The sequence below is a fragment of the Coenobita brevimanus genome, chromosome 72 (assembly GCF_032717465.1).
Source record: "Coenobita brevimanus isolate Jiangsu-jjx chromosome 72, ASM3271746v2, whole genome shotgun sequence".
Classification (NCBI taxonomy): domain Eukaryota; kingdom Metazoa; phylum Arthropoda; class Malacostraca; order Decapoda; family Coenobitidae; genus Coenobita; species Coenobita brevimanus.
In genome coordinates this window covers 7,729,374-7,754,176 of record NC_137025.1, presented here as the reverse complement: position 1 = coordinate 7,754,176, position 24,803 = coordinate 7,729,374, and the positions used below count along the sequence as shown (strand labels likewise).

Here is a 24,803-nt window from a genome sequence, read left to right as displayed (position 1 = left end):
ATATCCTGCCCAATGCAATATCTGCCACTGTTGGCTCGACTCTATTAAAGCAATATCCGGCAATGAAACAGGATGTAACCAACAGTTCTATGCAAAATCCTGCATAGGTGTATCAACAGGCTCGTGAACAGTAGCCAACCGGAGCTGTATTATTGTATTGTATCATTACTTTATTGTATTTTATGCTTAATTTTCATCGTTTACTCATGGAAAAGAGTTTAAGATAGAGGGCTGAGACAGACAGCAACACAATAACTGGCTTGACGCTGAATATTCAGCCAATGGGAGGTACTATGCAGTATCTGGCATTTCATGTTATTTGGCACTGGGCTTGGCTGAATTACTCCAGATATTAGTTTAACCAGTCAGATTTTTTCTACAGTAAAGATCATTACTGTATTATTCTGTGTTTTATTTACAAATTCCTATATCCCCTCAGTTTGAGCAGTATTATACAGGGTGTTTCAAAAATAGTGTTTATATATTACAGAATGAATAGAGTAGGAAAATATAAATATACTTTACTATGTGATATCCTGGGGAATTTGTCATATTTGCCATGATATTACACATTTTATGTTTAATAGGAAACTCTAGGGGATGAAAACAATCCGTAGCTTACCATCACCTGAATACCTTTATTTTTCACAATTTTGTGTACACTGATGTAATGTACACTATTAATGAAACCTACATAAACATGAACCTGAAGCAGCAAATCATGTTTGCCTCATGGGTTTGAACAAAGCTTCGTGATTTGAAAGTACTGTGAGAAGGTGAGAGAAAGAAGGATGTACCAGCAGTCTTAAGTCAGCACCAGACATGGAGCCATACATGTCTGCAGAGTACACAGACATGCTTACGTTGGGTGCAGCAGGAGGAAATGCAGCTGAAGCAGTAAGGATGTATGGTTAGCGATATCCTAACCGGAGGCAACCATCTCGGCCTACTTTCCTTCGTGTAGGATGACGACTACGGGAATATGGCACACTGAATCCACGTGCAGTAAACAGAGGAAGGCCTCATGTTGAGCGCCTACTCGATGTAGAAGAGGATATTCTCAACGCCATCGGAAATGAACCATCTACAAGTACATGTCGACATGGTGCACAATTCAGTGTGGCTCATGCATCTGTATGGAGGATTGTAAACAGACAAGGCCTGTACCCATATCATCACCAGCCCATCCATGCTCTGACCAAACGTGATTATCCCCAGCAAGTGGATTTCTGTAGGTGGCTTCTTACTCATGCGAGGGACAACAACGGTTTTCTTGCACATGTTTTGTGGAGTGATGAGACTGTGTTCACAAGAAGTGGCATGATAAACCAACATAATACACAAACATGGGGGGCAGAAAACCTACATGTAGCAACAACAAGGGGACATCAAGAACGCTTTGCGATCAATGTGTGGCGCAGTATTCTTGGTGATCATCTAATCGGACCTTTTTTGCTACCACAATGACTTACAGGCAATGTGTACACCAGATTTCTTCAGGATGCCTCCCCAGACTACTTGAAGATGTGCCCCTCAGAACATGTACGCAAATGTGGTTCCAGCATGATGGGGCTCCACCTCACTTAGCACGAGGTAAGAGGGATTTCCTTAATGCTATGTACTCTGACAAGTGGATAGGCCATGGAGGTCCCATTGCCTGTCCACCTATACCTTCCAAAATATCCAGATCGTTTAGGCGTTGTCCCTCACGGGAATTCCCCTACGTGCAACGTTGCCACAGTTTCTACTGGGCCAATTATCGGATTAGAGACAAGAGTTAACCCACACTCCCAGCTCACTATTTTTTTTTTTATACCTCTCTCTTTCTCTCCCCCCATATAATATCAACATTTTATGGAGATTTAATTTTATAAAAAGGCTATACGGTTTTATGAATTATTAGAATTTGAGGAAAAACCTCCTTTGTCTCTGTCTGTCTGTCTCTGTCTCTCTCTCTCTGACTGTTACTTCACTCACGTTGGTGGCCTTTGCTGTTCAAGCAACAGCTTTTGAGGGATCAATTATAGGTCTCCTGTTTGCCTTCTCTTCTAAAAAATACTTATTTACGCTGTAAATAAGATCTTTCTCTCGACTGTGGAGCAGACGAGGGCAAGTAGTAGGGGTAGGAGCTTCCATCTTTGATGGCGGTCAGAGAGGATGTGACCAGCGGATTGACACCTGACCTATCCTCACTGACTCACCTACAAGCGTGACAGCGTTGGAAAGCAACGTTGCCAAGTGTTGAGGTATATATAAAAAGTCATTGTTATTATTAAAATCAACAGGCATTTTCTTACACTATATACCTTATCAGAGAATTATATATATATATATATATATATATATATATATATATATATATATATACTGTTTAGTGGTAGGTGGGGGCGCTCACCATCCACTCACTCGATATATTGCTGCTCTCGGGTGTCTGCCCTTTCCTCTCTTCCATCCTTTTTTCCTTCCCTCCTCTTCTGTCTTTCTAGCCTTCATTCTTTCCTTCTCCTTCTGCCTACAGGTGACTTTACACTTCCTCTTCTGTCTTTCTTTCCTTCATTCTTTCCTTTTCCTTCTGCCTGAGGGTGACTCTACACTGAGTGACAAGCCAAATGGTTTCCTGTACACCAGGAAGCCATTTACTATGCTGGGTGGTAACCATATAACCAAATTTTGGCACCTGGTGGTTTAGTGGGTAATTATTACGCTCCAGTCGGATTGACCCGGTGAAGGTTTATATCCAAGGGATGGTTGGAGTTGATTGCTCATGTAACACCACTCAGGGATGAGTGAGGCTGGTCACTCACATCTTAAATGTTGAGACCAACTGCCTAGCCCTGGGCTCCTATGCTCCTCTTGGGGCAATGTAGGATTGGATGATGGATGGATGGATATATACTGTGTGTGTGTGTGTGTGTATACTGTATATATATATATATATATATATATATATATATATATATATATATATATACCTGTGTATATATATATATATATATATATATCTATATATATATATATATATATATATATATATATATATATATATACATATATATATATATATATATATATATATATATATATATATATATATGTATATATGCATATATATATATATATATATATATACATATATATATATATATATATATATATATATATATATATATATATATATATATACTGTATACTGTTCAGGAAGTTAGCCAAAGAAACCTTGATGGACTCTGAAAGAACAATAATGGCCCCCAGTCCCGTGCAGCCCTTAAATGGGCAGGGGGTGCTAATAATCTCACGGTTGCCTCAGTTACAATCTAATTCCTTTGTCAATGCAAAAAATACAATTAAAATTGGTAACTGGAATGTGAGAACGCTAAATCATGACGGTAAAATCGATGAGTTAGTGAAGGTTTTTCAAAATTACGGACTTGATATTTGTGCTCTGACAGAAACTAGATTAACTGGAGTCGATAAGTTGGATTTGGAGGATGGTATACGTTTATTGATATCTGGCCGACAGGACGGAATGCATTATCAGGGAGTAGGATTGTTGCTGGGTTGTAAGGCAAATAAGGCTTTAAGTGAGTGGGATCCTATAGATGAGCGATTGCTATACGCACGGTTTAAATCAAATCATGGCAACATCAGTCTGTTTGTGTGTTATGCACCTACTAATGATGCACTCGATGAAAGGAAAGACACATTTTATGAAAAGTTGCAAGAAGGAGTAGGAAGGGTACCTAGACATGATGTTTTTATCTGCGTTGGAGACTTTAATGCAGTAATGGTCTGTTCAAATGAGGGATTTGAGGCATGTATGGGTAAGATGGGAGTTGGTAGTAGGATGAGTGAAAACGGAGTGAGGTTTGGAAGCTTCTGTCTAGCAAATGACTTAGTCATCGGGGGCACACTCTTTCAGCATTGCAATATACACAAGACAACTTGGGTGTCACCGTGTGGAAAATATAAAAATCAGATTGATCACATCGCTATCAGTAGGAGGCATAGAAGTTCTCTGCTAGATGTTCATGTTAAACGGGGAGCGGATATTGGTAGTGACCATCAACTCAGCATTGCAAAAATAAGGTTTAAACTTAAAAATCAGAAGAATGAAAAATCTGGTGTTGGTAGATACGATATTGTTAAGCTTAGAAGGGAAGGAGAAGAAAAGGAGGAATTCAGATTAGAATGCAGAAATAGGTTTTTGGTGTTGGAAACGTTGGAAGAGGGGGAGAGAAGTGTAGATGAGATGTGGGAGGATGTGAACAAAGTTTTGCATGAGACTGCTGAATGTACGATTGGAAGGAGACATAGATTCAGGAGAAAGAAATGGATATCAGAGGAAACGTGGGATATGATAAAAAAGAGAGGTGAGGCTAAATTGAGGAGTGAGATGCAATGCGTTGATGAACGAGAGATTGAATTAGCAAGAGCTGCGTACTGGAGTTTGAATTCAGAAGTAAGAAGGTTAGCTAGGAGAGATAAAAGAAGATGTGTGGATGAAAAGGTTGCAGAGACTGAAATCCTAATAAACAAAAATGATGGACAGAGTCAAAGAATAGCATATGAATCGATTAGAGAACTGAGTGGTAATGCAGGTAAACGCAAGGAAATACCAGTTAGAGACAGGGAAGGAAATTTATTGACCAAAGATGGAGATATTAAAAATAGATGGAAAGAGCATTTTGAGACAGTTCTTAATAGACCAATACCACCAGAAGAGGATATACCGTCTGCTCAGGAAGATTTAAATATAGAAACAGGAGAGTTGAGGCTTGCAGAAGTGGAGAAAGCAGTAAAACAGTTAAAGAATAATAAGGCACCAGGGGAGGATGGTTTATTTCCGGAAATGTTTAAAGTGGAGGGGGATAGATTAATAATGATCTTGACCAAGCTATTCAATAAGATATGGGTGACGGGGTTACTACCATCAGTTTGGAAGAATGGTGTAATTGTTAGAGTTCCGAAGAAGGGAGACCTGAGTGAATGTGGTAATTGGAGGGGAATCTCTTTGTCACCGATAGCTTTGAAAGTTTTCAGTAGAGTGTTGTTAAATAGGTTGGAGCCGGTGGTTGAGGGTATTCTGAGGGATGAACAGGCTGGTTTTAGAAAGGGACGTGGTTGCAATGATCAGATCTTTATAGTTAGGCATTTGATGCAGCAAGTTAATGAAATGAAAGTACCGTTAAGTCTTTGTTTTGTTGATTTTGAAAAGGCTTTTGATAGTGTTTCGAGAGAGTCTATGGGGAAGATCATGAGACATTATGGAATACCAGAGGAGTTTGTGAGGGTCATTATGAACATGCATGAGGACACATTTTGTAAAGTGATGGTTGATGGTTGTCTGAGTGATTCGTTTGAAGTCAAGTCCGGAGTAATTCAAGGTGGTGTTCTATCTCCTTTACTATTTATATTGGTCATTGATTACATTATGAAACATGTTGGAACAGAAACCGGTGCAGGTATACTTTGGGGAGAGAACAGGAAACTTTTGGATTTAGATTATGCAGATGATATAGTTTTTATTTGTGATGGGCCAGAAGAGATGCAGAGAGTGTTGGACTGTTTGGTGAGTGAAGGTCGCAAGGTGGGTTTGGTTATTAATTGTGGAAAAACTGAAATAATCAATATGAATATGAAAAATGCGCAGGAATGTGTAATTGGAGGTATGGTTGTAAAGCAAGTTGATAAGTTTAAATATTTAGGTACTTATTTAGCCAAGGATGGTTCTTTAAACTTTGAATTCGAGGAAAGGTTAAAGAAGGCTAATCAGGCAATGGGAATGCTTAAAAATATTTGGAATAATAATAATTTCTCTGTGCATACAAAAATCAAACTTTATAAGGTAATGGTTAGGAGTATCTTAATTTATGGACACGAGTCTTGGTACAGCACAGTGACTATGGAAAATAAATTCTTGGTGTTTGAAAATAAAGCACTTAGAAGAATATTAGGAGTTAAGTGGTGGGAAAGGATACCAAATAGTAGAATTAGAGAAATAACGGGAGTGCAGCCGATCGATGAATATGTTAGATTCTCACGATGGAAGTGGCTAGGACATGTGTATAGGAGACAGGGAATACTACAAGGTACACCAGGGTGGGTGGCACCTGGTAGGAGAGGTAGAGGAAGGCCAAAAGAGACGTGGGTGAGGACAATGAGACGGGAAGCTGGAGATGAGTGTTGGGGAGATCTTGAGGAGTTAGCACAAGATAGGATGTGGTGGTGTGAGTTCATCAAGGCCCTATGCATCCCCGAGGGTGCCACAGGAAATGATTGATTGATTGATTGATATATACTGTATATGTGTATATATATATATATATATATATATATATATATATATATATATATATATATGTGTATATATATATATATATATATATATATATATATATATATATATACTGTATATATATATATATATATTTATATCTATAGATATATATATATATATATATAAGTAATCCCTCTAATATCCGGACGCCCAATAACCGAACATCCCCACTAACCGAACCTTATCGTCCTGGGATCAAACATTCCCAAAATGGTCCGAAAATCCAAAAAAATTGGAAAAAAAATCGATTTTTTGCCGTCCGTAATTTGAACTTGACGCGCGCCGCGTGAGAGCATTGTTTTGGTTCGTCATTCCTCCGACGTCCGATAGAGCGCCGCTGCATCCTCCCCACTTCCCGCCTGTCTCTCACCGCGACAAGACCTACGCTCTTCGTCATGGCTGCCCACGTGCTCGCTTTTGTGGTGGTGCCGTACTTGCTGCAAGGCCTCCTGCTGCTCTCTGCCCTACTCTTAGTGTGTGTGATGATGGCCCCGCCTCCTGAGAAAAGGAAGAGAGTGGTGTTGACTCTGGAGAAGAAACGGGAGATATTGGAGAAGGTTGATGCGGGTTGGTCTTCCTCTCGCATTCTCCGCGAGTTCAACCTGGCCCGGTCGACTTTGTTTGATATCAAGCGTTCCCGAGACAAGCTCATGCAGTACACGGCTGACTTCTCGTCGAGAAGCAAACGCAACGTGGAGAGGAAGGTTATGTTTACTCCCAAGTATGCAGAAATCGACCGCTCCACGTTGATTTGGTATCGACAGCAACGTGCAGCTGGTGTGATGGTACGTGGAACGGAGCTGAAGGCTGCTGCTGAGAAGTTTGCAAGGCTTCACGACGCCCTAGACTTCAAGGCATCCGAGGGTTGGCTCTTCGCGTTCAAGTTGCGACATGGCCTTACTAACCGTAAAGCACATGGCGAAGCATTGGACGCTAACGAGAATGGAGTGGACGAGTTTCGGCACAAGGTGAAAGGCTTGATCGACAGGGAGGGCCTCACTCTCGGTCAAGTCTATAACGCTGACGAAACTGGCCTATTCTATCGCTCGGTGCCAACGAACACTCTCGCCGATGAGACGGAGAAGCGTGTACCTGGCCGCAAGCTTTCTAAGGAACAGATATCTGCTTTGTGTTGTGCCAATGCTAACGGCATGCACCGGCTTAAGCCCGTTATTGTTGGCCGTGCAAAGCAGCCTCGGTGCCTTCGTGGGGTTATGGATGTCCTTCCTGTCGTATGGTACCATTCTTTGAAAGCATGGTTCACAGCTGTGATTTTCAAAGACTGGTTTCACCATCACTTCGTCAAGGAGGTCATACATTACCAGACGAAGACACTGGGAATTCCTCGCGACCAGGTAAAGGCTCTCCTTCTCCTCGACAATGCACCTGCCCACCCGTGCGACAAGGACTTGGTTGCTGAGAATGGCCGTATTAGGTGCATGTTTCTGCCACCTAATACGACTGCTCTCATTCAACCAATGGACCAAGGAGTGATCGTGGCAACAAAGCGCCTGTACCGTCGGAAGTTCCTGGACGAGGTGATGGTGGTTCTCGAGGACGAGGACGAGCGCAGGGAAGGACATGACACTCGAGGCAAGCGGACTTTGGAAAACCTTCGCCGCTACAACATCAAGTCTGCGCTGTACAACTGGGCTAGTGCATGGAAGGAAGTCCCTGTGAAAACTCTTGAAAATGGTTGGTCTCGTCTGCTTCTCGGAACAGATGTGGAGTACGATTTCCTAGGGTTTGACGTGGATGACTTCCATGCACGGCTACGTACGCACGGCGACGATGTTGATGTGGACAATGTTCGTGAGTGGTTGGACGACGACGAGGGCGATCCTGGGTATCAGACGTTGTCTGATATCGAGATCGCGTCTTCGGTTGCTGGTGTCAGTCCCGAACTTGAAGATTCCAACGACGAAGGCGATGATGATGCAGACTCCGCCCAGCAGGACACTACTCCAGCCATCCCCAAGCTGAGCGCACTCCGGGAACATCTAGAGTTCGTCCTAGACTACCTGGAACACCCGGACTGCGACAGGGAGATGGGGCCCTTGGGACTCGTGGAGGAAGTGCGTGCTTTCCGGCAGTGCATCATCAATCGCCAGAATCGTCGGTCCTTGCGTCAGTCAACGATTGACAGTTTTTTCAGGCCCGTGACCCCCGCTGTGCCAAGCCCTGGTTCCACTCCGTTGCCTCCCCAAGACAGGCCCTCATGCTCCGAGCCACAGCCCAGCACATCAGCTACAGTGGAGTCACCGCTCGACGTGAGTTTGCGGCTGTCTTCAGAGTCTTCTGTAGTCGGTACGCCATCACCACTACCCACCGATGCACCCCTTGGACGCCTGCCAGTGATACTCTCGGGCTCTGACAGTGAATAAACAGCAAGAACTTCTCCACTAGACCACACGGGAATTTTGAGTGTTGTGCAGTGAAAAAAACGGTGTGTTGTGTTAAGGTTTTCAAGTTGGGAGAAAAGACTAAGTAGAAAAGAAATTTAACGTAACTAACCTTCTTTGTTTTGGCTTTGGAAACTTAAAAAAACTTGGGAAAAGTTAATGTGCAACACTTAAATTTAATGGAACATTATTTGGACTAAAGTGAACACTGTGAAAAGAACGGACTTCTGTGTGTTAGTGACTAAGTTCAGTGCAAGACTTCAGGAAGAGTGTAGTGCAAGTGCTTCAGGAAATCGTTCTTACTGTCAGAGTCCGAGAGGAGGCGGTTATTCATCGAGGTGGCCAGGGACTTGCTGTAAGTAGCCAAAATGTTTCATGTTGTACTATTTTCCATACTATATTTACCAGAATGTTTCATATTGTATTTTTTCCCATACTATACTTACCAGAAAGTGTCATACTGTACTTCTTTCCATACTAAACTTACCTCATGCATGTGCAGTAGGAATGTGTTTTTCAGAGTTCGGTTAGGTTCGGTTAGGTTAGGTTCGGTTAGAGTCCATAAGTACCAGAATGTTTATTAATGTATGAACATACTTCTAAACCCACATTTTATGTGTCTATTGCATTTATTTCAGTCATTTATGTGCCTTATTGGTGTGATTTGGGTGTTCTAATAGGTGCTATGCATGTCCGGAGGGAGTTGTATAGGTGTTTCTCTGTGTTAGGGTCCGTAAGTACAAGTCCATAAGCTGGGGCCCAATATCCGGACAAAACCAATATCCGAACCTACCGATGGCTCTATTGATCCGGATATTGGAGTGATTACTGTATATACATATATATATATATATATATATATATACTGTATATATATATATATATATATATATACTGTATATATATATATATATATATATATATATATATATATATATATATATATATATATATATATATATACTGTATATATATATATATATATATATATATATACAGTATATACTGTATATATATCTATCTATCTATCTATTGCCAGACGCCTCAATCCCGTTTGGGGTGACCACAAACAAATCGCCTCCAAGTCGCCCTGCCCCCCACCATTTCACTGCCCTGCTCCCAACTCACACCCCCCTCTCTCATATACCTCTCCACCCCATCCCTACATCTCATCCTCGGCCTCCCCCTCCCTCTTCCCCCCTCTACCTCACTCACATACACTCTCTTCGTCAGTCTTTCACCCTCCATCCTCTCCACATGGCCAAACCACCTCAGTATGTTCCTCATAACGCTCTCTATCACATCCACATCAACACCACAACGTTCCATTATATCCTCATTCGTCAGCCTCTCTCTCCATGTGACTCCACATGCTCCTCTTAAATAACTCATTTCCACTGCTCTCACTCTTGACTTGTGTCCTTCCAACAATGTCCAAGCTTCACTTCCGTACGTTAGAGTTGGTATCACAATACTGTCATGTAGTAACTTTTTCACTTCCATGCTCACTTCCCTGTTTCTTATCACTGCTTTCAAAGAACCAGCAACCTTTCTTCCCTGCTGTACCCTTTCAAGCACTTCACCCTCCAAACCTCCATCCTTACTCATCACACTACCCAAATACTTAAACGTACTCACATTTTCCAATTCCTCACCATCCAACCTCGCTGTACATTCACTAACTTCACCTCTCTCAAAGACCATCACTTTACTCTTCCCTACATTCACCTTTAGGTTCCGTTTCTTACACACTCTCTCAAACTCATCCACCAAGCCTTGCAGCTCCCCTTCGTCTTCACTCAACAACACAGTATCATCTGCAAACAACAGTACAGGGAGTTTCCAAACACTATCCTCTCTCACCAGGGCCACTCCAACATCCACTACCCTACCTTGTACCTCTTTTATTACCCCATCCATGTACAGATTGAACAACCATGGAGACATGACACATCCCTGTTTCAAACCAACTTTCAAAGAGAAAAATTCACTTAGTTCACCATCCACACGCACTGCAGCCTTCGCACCATCGTACATACTCTTCACAGCATTCAACAACTTCCCATCTACTCCATATATTCTTAACACTTTCCACAATCCTTGTCTATCCACCCTGTCATATGCTTTCTCCAAATCCATGAAAGCCGCATACAACTTCTTTCCCTTCTCTAGAAACTTTTCCACTAAAGATCAAAGAATGAATATCTGATCTACACAACTTCTTCCCTTCCTAAAGCCTCCCTGTTCTTCTCCAACTAATTTCTCTGTTCTTTCTCTAACTCTGTCTATAAGTATCCTACCATACACTTTTCCTATTATACTAAGAAGACAAATGCCCCTATGATTACCACACACTTCTTTTTCCCCTTTTCCTTTGTACAAGGGAATAATTATACCTGACTTCCAATCCTCCGGGACTCTACCTTCCTCCCAGGCCAATCTGCACATCTTCCACATCCATTCTACTACTATCTCTCCCCATGCTTCAGCATTTCACCACACACTCCATCAATTCCTGGGGCTTTCCCCGATTTAACTTTCTTCATTGCTTCCACAACTTCTATCCTACTGATTTCTTCCTGTCTTCTCACCTCCCTCCTTCTCCCAGCCATTCCCCAGCCACTTATACTCGCATTACTTCCATCCTCTACATTCAACAATTCCTTAAAGTGTTCTCTCCATCTGCTCACTTTTTCTCCCTTCTCCACTAGTAATCTACCATTTTTATCTTTCACTCCCCTGCTAACTTCACTTCCACTCTGTCTTACTCTTTTCACTTCTCTCCAGAACATTTTCTTACAGTCCCTCCACTTTACACTCAAATTCCTTCCAAATTCCTCATCCACTCTCTTCTTACTCTCTCTTACTAATCTTTTCACCTGTCTCTTCCTTTCCACATATAACTCTCTCTTCCACCTCTCAACTTCTTCCACGCCCCTATTTCTCATCCATTCATTGTATGCTTTCTTCTTTTGTGCAACAGCCTGTTTCACCTCTTCAGTCCACCACGCTGTTCCTTGCACCCCCCTCCGTCTTCTCTTCCTTCCACACACCACATCACATGCTGCACATATTTCTTCTGTAAATATCTTACACACACCTTCCACGTCTCCCATCTGCTCCAATTCATATTTGCCCAATCATTCCTCCACTTCTCTCTTATACTCTGCCTTTTTCTCATCCTCTTGTAACCTTTCCACTCTCCTTGCAACTACTCCTTCCTCTCGTCTTTCCCTTCTTCTATTCCTCCATCTTACTTGCATCCTAATTCTGGCCACCACCAAGTAGTGGTCAGAAAGTCCACTCCCCCAACCTCTATACACTCTTGCATCCTTTACACATCTTCGCATCCTTTCATCCACACACACATAATCAATCATTGCCTTCCTTTCATTCAGTTCACCACCCACCCTTCTCATCACTCGCCATGTATACCTGTGGATCATTTTATGCCTGAAGAGGGTATTGGCTATCACCAACCCCCTCCCAGCACAAATGTCCACTAACGCACTCCCATTCTCATCTATAGTGTATATATATATATATATATATATATACACAGTGTAGCATACACCCTGAGGAGCAGGGTGTATGCTACACCAGTCAACACTCATCAGGAACTTATATATATATATATACACAGTGTAGCATACACCCTGAGGAGCAGGGTGTAAGCTACACCAGTCAACACTCATCAGGAACTGTGGCAAAGAGTTCAAGAGGCATGCAGAGAATTAAGGAACACACCAGGGGTACCTGAATGTGTACGCCAGTCACTTCTGCGCTGAGCCCAAGCCTGTATCAATGAGACGGGGAGAAATTTTGAGCACCTATTGTAATTCTGTAGTGTACAATACATCGGTGTACACTAATGGATGAAAAATAAAGGTACTGAGGTGATGGTAAGCTACGGATCGTTTTCATCCCCTAGAGCTTCCTATTAAACATAAAATGTGTAATATCACGGTAAATATGACAAATTTCCAAAAAATGTCACATAGTAACGTATATTTATATTTTCCTACTCTATTCATTCTGCAATTTATGAACACTATTTTTGAAACACCCTGTACAGGTATATGATGTATGGCTGACAATACCACTGTCAGGAACACGTCTGCACTGACGTAACGTATTACTAGGTAAGATCCAAGTTACATATAAAAACAGTTTACATCACGTCTCGGGAACAGAACCCAGATGTAATCTGGAACCTTACTGTACTGGTTTCTTCATACTGCCTTGCTCAACAAGTCCTGAACTGCTGCTGCTGGATCCAAGTTTTTGTGTCAGTAAACATACACACTGAAAATTGTTCCTGTGTTTTTTCCATGCATTTTCACTCATACCTGCCATGTGGTTGCCTCTAAGATTTTTCAGTGTTACTTTCTGGGCTACTGTACATGTACTGCCCTTCTGACTATGCACTTAGTAACTAAGTACAGTTCCTTCTTGCCACCCTTTTTCCATGGTCTACAGACTTCTTTTTCTTGTATCTCCTTCATCTACTGTGTCATTCCACCCCTATGATACTACACACTGTACCTCAATGGATCTTTTGTCCAGCCACAGCCTATGTCCACTACTTCTTGGAGGCCAAAATCTTATTATGTCCTGCTGGCCCTATTCCACATGCACTGCTCTATGCAGTCTCTTCCATTCTGCACATCATCATGAAATCCATGAAATTTATCTTTCTCATTTTCAACACTTTTTTTTTTTTTTTTCCAGGGCATATTACCTTATTTTTTCCATATTTCTTTTCAGCATCATATAAAATGCAAGGAACTTGTACTGTACAACACATTCCTCCACACCAATCACTCTCAAATGTTTAACATGCTTCTATTCAGTTTTCCCAAACAGGAATCAATCTGACTTCTACCACCTTCCAGTTCACAAATAATCAAGTTACTTACTTTCTTCAAAAAAAGCATGTAGCTTACATACTATCACAAGCTGGTACCAGGTAATCCTCCTCTAGTCTTGGAAATCTATCCTACGTTCCCTGTATATTTTCTGAGTTTATATCCCACCCTCAAGAGTGATGTCAGGGGCACCAGAAAGGACTGATTATGTGGACTGTACGCTTTTGTGATCCAGTTCTCCTTTTAACTTTTTAAATGCAATCAGGTGGGAGGAATGATCTTCTCTGACTTAAGTCTCTTACCTTGAGAGAGGTAAACTGATCAACATTGCATATGTGGCACTTCCAGGCTCTCCATGGCACATCTTTGTATTGATCTACCTGTGGGTATTAAGGAACAGCATCAGTAACACTTCCAGGCTCTCCATGGCACATCTTTGTATTGATCTACCTGTGGGTATCAAGGAACAGCATAAGTAACAGTATTGGTGAGACATGGAAAGGGGAGGGGAGGAGGTAAGGCAGTAGGGGAAAAAAAAAAAAAAAAAAAAAGTTGCTTAGGAGTGAAGGTAAAAAAATAAATAAATAAATAAAAATAAAGTCCAGTCCAGTCACTAATTACTTCTAACATACTGTATGGGCCCAATGGTTGGTTACCACAGCTACAGATCATTTACCAATAGAAGACTGAGTTACGCCACAAGTGGAATTACACAAGAAAACCTTCAGCTCCTTCTAAGGAACCAAACTGCCAAGCAACATATGACCTTCAATCAATCTGGCACTTCATATCACATCACCACCACATACGGGAGTGTAATTGGTGAAAAACAATGCCTGGTGCTTATCCTTTTGTGCACCTGGCCCATATACAGTAAATGTCCTTCAATTCCCCCCTATCCCCTAAAGAAGAATAGCAGACTTCAGGATAAGGGCAACTTCAGCCTACAGTTCACTAAATTAATGTAGATAAGCCTGGGTCAACAAGAACAAAAACAATGGCCTGGCCCATGCCACTGTGGAACTAATGTACTGCAATAATCCTGCCACCTGAGTTGGGTGCTCCAAGTGAGTTTTTCAAAGGTTTAACAAGGTTTCAGATAGGTGTCCAGTAAATAGCATCTGCAAGAGATATAAAAAGGTATACATGATGAATTTGCAGGGGAAAAAAAAATTGAAAGCAGAAACATGCCTAGTAAAGGGATGCAAATGAAAAATATTCAAATGAATGTGGAGAAAAGTATGAAAATGAGAGATGAGAATGGATGAATACTAACAAATGTGATGGAAATACAGAGGCACAAGGAATCAATTTTGAAGAAATTACAAATGGAGGCAGTTGCTAGACGGGTGCTACGCACTTGTCATAGACATGGAGGAATGCAAGCAGACAGTTCAGAAGAGCAGTGACCATTGAAGTTGTGACAGAAAAGAGATAAAGAGGCAACAGTGTGGCGAAGAGACAGAGATTCAAGGGAGCCAGTAAGAGGAGAGTTGATGAGACAAAAAGCCTTTGACTCCACCCTATTGAGAAGAGCTCTATGTGAGGAGCCTCCTCACACATGAGAGTTGTACTCTAAACAGGGACAAATAAAACCCCTGTATAAAGTCAACACCTGTGAAGGGGTAAAGGAACAGAGTCGGCTTAGCACACCTAATTTCTTGGAAGTAGATTTTACAAAAGATGCAATATGACCTTTCCAAGATAAGTCCCGAGTGAATGAAACCTCAAGCATGTTCAAGGATGATGCAGGATTAAGCTGGATATTATTAAACTTTAGTGGGTACTCCTGTGGAAGCTTTTGATGGGTTGATAAGTGTAAAAACTGAGTTTTTGATGCATTAAAAACAACAAGATTATTTTTACCCCAGTCAGAGATATGAGCCAAGTCAGACATTAGGTGTGCCATAGCCTCATCCCGTTTGTTAAGTAACTGCTGAGATGGAAGTTGCGGAAACCAAATGGAAAGGTGAAGGGTGGAATCATCAGTGTACAAGTGGATAGGGTTAGCTGTACAACTTAGAAGATCATTGATGAATAAAAGACAGAGTTGGTGATAGCCCTGAGGAACACCACTACTGACAGATCTAGGAAAAGAACGATGGCCATCTACAACAGAAGCTACAAAACGATCAGAAAGGAAGCTGTAGATGAAGGCACAGATAGAAGGATAGAAACCGTAAGAGGACAGTTTGGAAATTAAAGATTTATGCTAGACTCGATCGAAAGCCTTTGAGATGTCACGTGCAATGGCAAAGCTTTCGCCAAAGTCCCGAAAGGAGGATGACCAGGAGTCTGAAAGGAAGGTGAGATGACTGCCAGTGAAGCGTCCCTGATGGAAACCATACTGACAATAAGAAAGAAGGCAGTGATAGGAAAGATGCTTTAAAATCTTTTCTGTTAAGAACAGACTCAAAAACTATTGAGACACAGGATGTTAAAGCAATTGGACGATAGTCAGAGGGTTGGCTATGGTCACTCTTCTTTGGGACTGGCTGAATGACAGCAAACTTCCAGCAAGAGGGAAACGTACAAGTTGATAGACAAAGGCGAAATAGTTTATCTAGACAGGGTGCAAGCACAGAAGCACAGTTCTTGAGGACAACAGGAGGGACTCCATCAGGCCCATATGCCTTGTTAGTATTGAGGCCAGTGATGGCAGAAAATACATCAGCTGAAGAAATTTTAATGTTAGCCATGAGGAAGTCAGAGGGGAAGTGATGGAGGAACAGCACCAGAATCATCTAAGGTGGAACTGGAGGAGAAAGTCTGAGCAAAGAGATCTGCTTTATCAGTAGAAGAAATAGCTACAGAACCATCAGAGTAGAAAAGAGGAGGGAAGGATGATGAGGTGAAGTTGATAGAAAGGTTTTTGACAAGGTGCCAGAAGGAGCAGGAAGAATTTGAGTTGGAGAGTTGAGAGCATTTAGTACGGATGAAATTATTTTTTGCAGAGCGAAGAACAGACTTAGCACGATTCCAGGCAGAAACATTAAAAAAAAAAAAAAAAAAAAAAATGTGATTCAGGGGTGGGTTGGCTCCAGTACCTTTTATTGGCCCTCTCCTCGTTGCGGACAGCATTAAAATAAACGTGATTAAACCAAGGCTTTCTTGCATTAGTCAAAGGATATGAGAAAGGAATGAATGTTTCCATGCCCGAGAGAATAACCTCCATAATACACAAGGCACACTCAGATGTCTCCCGGCCATGGAAGCAATAATCATTCCAGGGAAAACCAAAGTACTGCCTAAGGGCCTCCCAATCCGCAGCTCCAAACTGCTACAGACGACGTTTCCTTGGAGGGTCCACAGGCCGTACCAGAGCGATGGGATAGGTTAAGGTAACGAGGTTGTGATCAGAGGAGCCCGACGGAAGGAAAAGGTTAACAGTGTAAGCAGAAGGATTAGTTGTAAGGAAGAGGTCAAGTATGTTGGAGCTCTCTCCAAGGTGGTCAGGAATACGGGTAGGGTGCTGTACATGCTGCTCTGAGTCATTAAGGATAGAAAAGGTGTAGGCTTGTTCACCTGGTGGATCAGTGAAAGGAGAGGAGAGCCAAAGGTGATGGTGAACATTGAAATCTCCTAGAATGGAGATTTCAGAGAAAGGAGAAATGGATCGAATGTGTTCCATCGTAGAAGTAAGATCGGCGAAGAATTTTTTATAGTCAGTAGAATCAGGAGCCAAGTAAACAGTACAGATATATTTAGTCAGTGAATGACAGAAGGGCCGAAACCAGAGAGTAGAGAATTCAGAAGAATCAAGTTCAGGAACACGAGAGCAAGATAGGTTGTTGCGTACATATACACAACAGCCACCTTTGGCTTTGAAATGAGTATAGAGAACATAGAAGGATACAAAAAAGGGTTTGCTGTCACTTGCCTCAGACAGCTGAGTCTCAGGCAGGAAGAGAAGATGAGGTTTACAGGAGGAGAGGTGATGTTCAATAGAAAGCAAGTTGTGAATGTTGCAGAAATGAAGAAGTGAGTCATACAGTGGTTCCAGGCACGTCTACCAGTCATCACCAGGAGAGGGGTGGATAGTGGGGGCATTTATGGTTCCCCCCCTGGGGACTCTGAGGCACGATTAGTTGTCGCCATCTTATTTTTTTAATTTTGAAAAAGGTAGTGTTGTGCGCACTGTGCATGTATCTGGTGTTGACAGCTAGAGAAACTTGTATTGGAGAGCATGCTGGCCTACTCTCTGTGTAACTGAAACAATGAAAAAGTTCAGCACAAGGGGATGGTCAGGAACTAGTCCCGCAGGCTGATGAAAAGGGAACCCCAGCTCTCCCTGTCATCAGCTTTCCAACCACCTTGGGAGTACTGCCTAGTTCGACTGGTGCTACAGTCCACTCCTCACACAACACTACTCTTGGTCTACATCTCCTGCCACAACACATCACCCTCCATCATATACTCTCCTAATCTCTCCACAATGATTCTGGTTTTACATCTCCTACCATGACACACTGCCCTCCATCCTGGTTCAGCTACCTACCATTCACTTCACCCTCTCATAACTCACCTACCTTATTTCTCTACCTTCTTCTAGGTCAACCACTACTTCTTACCCTTTGATAATAAATATCCCAGTGTTATGCCACTTCTGTCATCCAGCACCACCCTACCTCATCTTGCCACCTCATTTGGCATCCCTCTTATCTGCAACACTCTCACATACTCTCCTGCTTTACCTCTCCACTCTGTTCTTGGTTTACTTGTCCTTCTACTTGATAACAGACAATGTTATGTCACTTTTCCCACGAAACATCACCCTCTCAACCTCCTCCATCTCTTCACTGTTCCACCTTGTTTGACTCACCTCTCATTAACATCACCTTCTCTAACATACCATCCTGCCTTATTTCCTCACACCGACCTTGGTCTGCCTCTCCCAAACAAGGCCACCTCCCTGTTCCTCACCTCTCCACAGTGTTCTTGATCTACATCTTCCACCTGTGGACACCACCCTGCTCATCATCTCCCTACCCTGCTCCTGGTCTACTCTAATCCATAAGGACACCTCACTGCTCATTACCTCTCCACCCAGTTCTTGTTCTACTCTCCCACCGACAGACACTGCCCAGTTCATTACCTCTCCACCCTGTTCTTGCTCTACTTGCCCACCTAAGGACAATTCTCTGTTCATTATCTCTCCACATTATTCTTGCCCTACCCTCCCACCTAAGGACAACTCACTGCTTACCCTATTCTTGCTCTACTCTCCCATCTAAGGACAACTCCCTGCTCACCCTGTTCTTGCTCTACTCTCCCACCTAAGGACAACTCCCTGCTCACCCTGTTCTTGCTCTACTCTCCCACCTAAGGACAGCTCCCTGCACCCTGTTCTTGCTCTACTCTCCCACCTAAGGACAACTCCCTGCTCACCCTGTTCTTGCTCTACTCTCCCACCTAAGGGCAACTCCCTGCTCATTACCTCTCCACCCTGTTCTTGCTCTACTCTCCCACCTAAGGACAACTCCCTGCTCACAGTCCTGTTCTTGATCTAATCTCCCACCTAAGGACACCACTCTGCTCAATACCTCTTCATCTTGTTCTTGGTCTACTCTCTCACCTAAGGACACTTCCCTGCATCTTACTTCACATTATTATGAACCTACCTCTCTCCCAATCCCTTACCTCTTCTGGCAGTACATGCTGTATCTTGATGCCAACAATATTTTCACAGCTGCTTCCCAAGACTGGTGTTTCTTGCCCTTGCTTCCTGCTGCAATACAGATTTTATTAACCCCTTGAAGCAGATGTCTTTCAGACTTAATTCTTTTTATCAACAGGTAAGTCAGTTCACCTGAAGAGTGGAAATAATGAGGGCACCTTTTCTGATCTCTGTAAGTAACTGGAGACAGCAAAAACATAAAAAGTATATCAGCATGGTGATACAAGCTAACAGTGTATTTCACCCAGGGAGGTGGTAAGTGAGGATGCTCACCATCCACTCACTCAATGTAGTGCTGCTCTCAGGTGTCTGTCCTTTCCTCTTGTCCTTCCTTCCTCTTCTGTCTATTTTTCCTTCCTTCATTCTTTCCTCTCCCTTCTGCCTACGGGTGACTTTACACTCCCTCTTCTATCTTTCTTTCCTTCACTTTTTCCACTTCTTCTGCCTGTGAGTGACTTTGCACTGAGTGGCACGCCAAATGATTTCCTGTTCACCAGGAAACCATTTACTATGCTGGGTGGTAACCATATAACCAAATTATGGCACCTGGTGGTTTAGTGGGTAATTACGGCACTCCAATCAGATTGATCCTGTGAAGGTTTATCTCCAAGGGGTGGTTGGGGTTTATTGCTCATGTAATGCCACTCAGGGATGAGTGAGGTTGATCACTCTCATCTTAAATGTCAGGACCAACCTTCCTAGCCCAGGGCTCCTACACTCCTTATGGGGCAACATAGGGGATGATGGATGGATGGATAGAATTAAAAATGTAAATCAAAACCACATCCATCCATCTATCCATTACCAAATCTTTAAAAACCACATCAGGAGATTAGAGACCAGGAGCTAAGCTACTTGGTCCAGACACTTTAGGTGAAAATGGCCAGACATAAAATCAGATTAAAATCATTATCATCATCAGAATCATCCTCACTTACCAAGAATGCTGTCACTATTAGTCAGTGTCATCAACAGAGCATCATCATCATCATCCATCATCAGTGACATCAATGATATTGTGACAGAAGTTGCTGTTTCTTAGGCAGTCTGGCCGAACAGCCCCAAGTCCTTAATTAAGGAAGGCCATGGCGGAGACCATGCTTTCCCACAGCGTTCTCAAGGAGTGTATGTTGTGTGGCTGGTGCAAGCGACTGTGTGCAATGCAGTCTTCCATAACGTGCTTAATAGTATGGGGTGCCATGTTGCATCCTAGACAGGCATCAGTGATGGAGTCATCCAGCCTCTTCTGATAACTCAAGGAGGCTGGATGATGCCCACATCTCAGCCTGGCCAGGTGGACCCTGTCCTCAAGAGGGAGGTAGGTTTCAGATGCGTGGGTACTGGGAGGCTGTGTATGCAGCTGCATTTTGTCTCTCAGTGAATGAATGGAGCAGCATGTGACTTGAGCATGGATATGCTTCTGGATGCTGGTCCGAGGCAGGCAAGGAGGCAGAGATGACAGTATTTGTGTATGATATCATGTGCCGGTGTTGTTTTGATGTTCCTTGGTATGTGTGGATATGCTGCCATGTAATATAGCGGATGGTGTGGGTTTGTGGAAGCTGTGGCAAGAATTTGTGTGCCCCTCAAGTCTCGATGATCCTTGACTTTGAGGACTTTGGCTCCTTGGTGTAGGTGGTCTGTAAGTGTAGTAGCTGTACAGTCTGTGATTATTTTTAGGGCCTTGTTCTGTATTGTCCGTAGGGTGTTGTAGTGTGTTTTAGTGAGGTTAGAAGCCCAATCAGGGCTTGCATAATCCATCACTGAACATATACAGTACAATCCCAGTTAACCGGGTGGCTTGGGGAATTTACCTTCCCGGTTACAGATTTTTCCCGTATTTCTGATTTTCAAGTCAAATCTATACAAAGGCTATCACAGCAGTAAATACAGTTCAGGTACTCACCAGTCACATTAGGGGTTACACTAAGAGATTCCGCCTGAAAAACTGCCTTGTAAACACACACCATGGTCATAACGCACGTGTGCAATGTCTAGCAACTTGCAGTACTGCAAATTACACCAGTCCATTGTTTACCGAATTACTGTATTCATTATATGTACTGTACTCATAAAAATTGAAAAATAAAATAAAGAAATAAAAGCTTGAACATTTATTAGTGAACTGATGATGTGTTAAGACTGCACTGTAGAATTATCACAACACCTGTGCCCTCACGTGAGTTTGTTTACGTTTCCGACTTCTTCTTCTTCCCTACCCGACCTCCATCACTCCACCCCTCACCCGCCACTCGGCTGTTTTGCAGAAAATAAGTGATGTACGTATGAAATGGAGGCATATTATTTATTTATTTTTCTTCCAACAAAGTAAACTTTCATTCCTATTAACATTTATATTCAGCCATTAGTGTTTTATAATGTTCGCCTTTTTCAAGTCTGTTGCATATGTCCAGCTTCTGTTTCAAGGTAAGCACGATACGCTTACGTTTAGTTTGCACTTCAGGCATTTTGGAGTGTACAAATTACCGTCTATCAGAGGAACACAACAGCAAGAGACCTTGTTTACTGTCTGGTGGCAAAACGCAGACTGGTGATTTTTGGAGGGTGTGGAGGATGACTGAATTCAAGTAGGGGAAAGAGGGGGAGAGGAGGGGTGATTAAGAGGATTTGCTAGGGATTTACATCAGCCGGAAATGCCTTCACCTCGCTTTGTCTGACTTCCCCCAGCCTCGCGTGACACAATCAAACGGCGGTTTGGCGGTCCATTCAAATTGGCGCACAGTTATAACTTACTGACATTTTTACCAGCCCTTGAATTTTCCCGTTGTTCTGAGTATTCCGCTTGTCTGGATACCGGATAGCTGGGATTGTACTGTATATTGTTTATATACTGAGGTGGTGGTTTCTCTCTTATGTCCGAATGTTGTAAGGGCAGTATGGATAAGTGAGCTTTGGGTGCTGAGTCTTGTGTTAATTTATTTTTAATGTTTGTGATGTGTTGTTTAAATGACACTGATGTACTGCACTTCAAACCAAGGATTTTCTCTCTCTCTCTCTCTCTCTCAGTCTGTGTGTATTTTCCTATTTGTATTTATCTATTTGTAGCATACAGGAATTTAGTTAAGCTCATGTTGTCCTGTCTCCATATCTACATTTATCTAGTCTAGTTTTAAACACATGAATGTTCTTTGCCTGCACCATCTCCTCATCTAAGTTATTCCAAATACTTAGGTTTCTATTCGGAAACTGAACCTTTTAAGATTACTAAGACACCTACATTTCCTCAACTTGAAGTCATGACCTCTCGTTCTTCCATCATCCAACACAAAAAGATCCTCTCTATCAACTCTTTCCAATTCTCTTACATTTCTAAATATTGTGATCAAGTCACCTCTTTCTCTTCTCTCACGCAGTGTTGGTAACTTCAGTTTTCCCAGTCTCTCCTCGTAGGTGAGTTCCTTTAAACACGGTATCATCCTTGTTGCCATCCATTGAACCCTCTCGAGTTTATCAATATGCTTCTTCAAATGAGGTGACCGTACCACAGCCGCATACTCTAGCCTTGGTCTTATCATGGTCACTATCAACTCCCTCAGCATGTCCTCATCCATATAATTAAAATCCACTCTCATATTGGCCAGTAATTCATAAGTTCCTCCAATGGTTTTGTTTATCTGTTTTTCTAGTTACAAGTCATCCTGAACAGTCACTCCCAAGTCTTTCTCATCTGTTCTCTTACAAATTATCTCATTCCCCGTTTTATATGTCCAGTGCGGTCTTTTTTCACTCATTCCCATTTCTAATACGACACTTCTTGGCATTAAAATCCATTTTCCAAGTCTGGCTCCAGCTGTGGAGTTTGTCTAAATCCTCTTGTAGTTCTTTACCACTATCAATATGTTTATTATGTTTCATGATTTTAGCATCATCTTCGAACATACTCACGTAACTATTTAAACCCTCTGGTAAATCATTTACATAAATCAGGAACATTATTGGGGCTAAGACAGAGCCCTGGAGTACTCCACTTGTCACGTTTCTCCACTGTGAAACCTTATCTCTTATAAATGTTCTCATCTGCCTTCCTATCAAATAATCTTCCATCCACTTTAATAGTTTCCCATGCACCCCTCCAAAGGCCTTCAACTTCCACAGCAGTCTCCTATAGGGCACCTTGTCAAATGCTTTCTTTAGGTCAAGATAGATGCAATCTGCCCATCCCTCTCTCTCTTGTGTGACATCTATTACCCTACTGTAGAAACTTAATAGGTTAGTAACACATGATCGTCCTTCCCTAGAACCAAATTGTCTTGGTGTTAACTTCATTCTTTCCTTGTCCTTCTGCCTACGGGTAACTTTACACTCCCTTTTCTGTCTTTCTTTCCTTCATTCTCTCCTCTTCCTTCTGCCTGTTAGTGACTCTACACTGTGTGACAAGCCAAATGGTTTGCTGTACACCAGGAAACTATTTACTACGCTTGGTGGTAACAATATAACTAAATTTTGGCACCTGGTGGTTTAATGGGTAATTATTGTGCTCCAGTCGGATTGAGCCGGTGAAGGTTTATATATCCATGGGGTGGTTGGGGTTGATTGCTCATGTAATGCCACTCACGGATGAGTGAGGCTGGTCACCCTCATCTTAAATGTCGGGACCAACTGCCTAGCCCCAGGCTCCTACGCTCATGGGGCAATGTAGGATTGGATGACGGATGGATGGATTTCATCACTTCATTTTCTTCTAAATACTTTATCCATCTTTATCTAATAATTTTCTCGCAGATTTTACAAACAATACTAGTAAGTGATACAGGTCTATAACTGAGTGGATCTCTCCTATCTCCTCCCTTGAAGACTGGCACAATACCTGCCCTTTTCCAGCAAAGTCTTAACGATGAAATAAACAGGCCACACTAACTGGTCCGTACATTCATTCAGGATCCATCCACACACACCACCTGGTCCCACTGCTTTTCTTATATCCACATCCCTCATCAGCTGCAGCACCTCATTCACATCCACTGTAATTTCTGCCATTCCCGTCACCCTGGGTTCTATTTCAGGTTCCCTAAATTCCTCTTCCAGCACATAGACTGATTGCAGTTTGTTGTTCATTATTTCACACAATTCTTCTTCTCTTTCATAGGTTTCATCGCCATCCCTCAATCATATTATACTGTCCTTAACTTTTCTTTTACCATTCACAAACCTATAAAATAATTTCGGCTCCTTTTTACAATTAGTTACAATATCTTTTTCATATTTCCTTTCTTCTTCTCTCTGCACCCTTACATATTCATTTCTTACCTGCATGTACTCCTCCCAAGCCCTTTCACTATACCTTCTTCTCACTTTATTCCATGCTCTTTTTCTTGCCTCATGTGCCACTCTACATCTGTTGTTAAACCATTCTTTCTTCTTTTCCATAGCTGCAGAAAATTCTGGGACATATTTACTAACTCCTGTTTTATACACTTCTATCAGCAACTCATATTTCTCATCAACATTTGTGTTCGTATCCATTTTACTCCAGTCTACATTTTGGAAAAAGTTCCCCA

General features: G+C 42.2%; 1 protein-coding gene across 1 annotated transcript in view; it reads right to left on the bottom strand.

The window, feature by feature from the left end:
- Nucleotides 1-24,803, bottom strand: part of LOC145407205 (uncharacterized) — a 165,309-nt gene that overhangs the window by 135,454 nt on the left and 5,052 nt on the right. Inside the window, exon 2 of the mRNA XM_080278243.1 lies at nucleotides 13,910-13,987. Within this exon, the coding sequence (XP_080134369.1) occupies nucleotides 13,910-13,987 (78 nt within the window). The remainder of the gene's footprint in view (nucleotides 1-13,909; nucleotides 13,988-24,803) is intronic.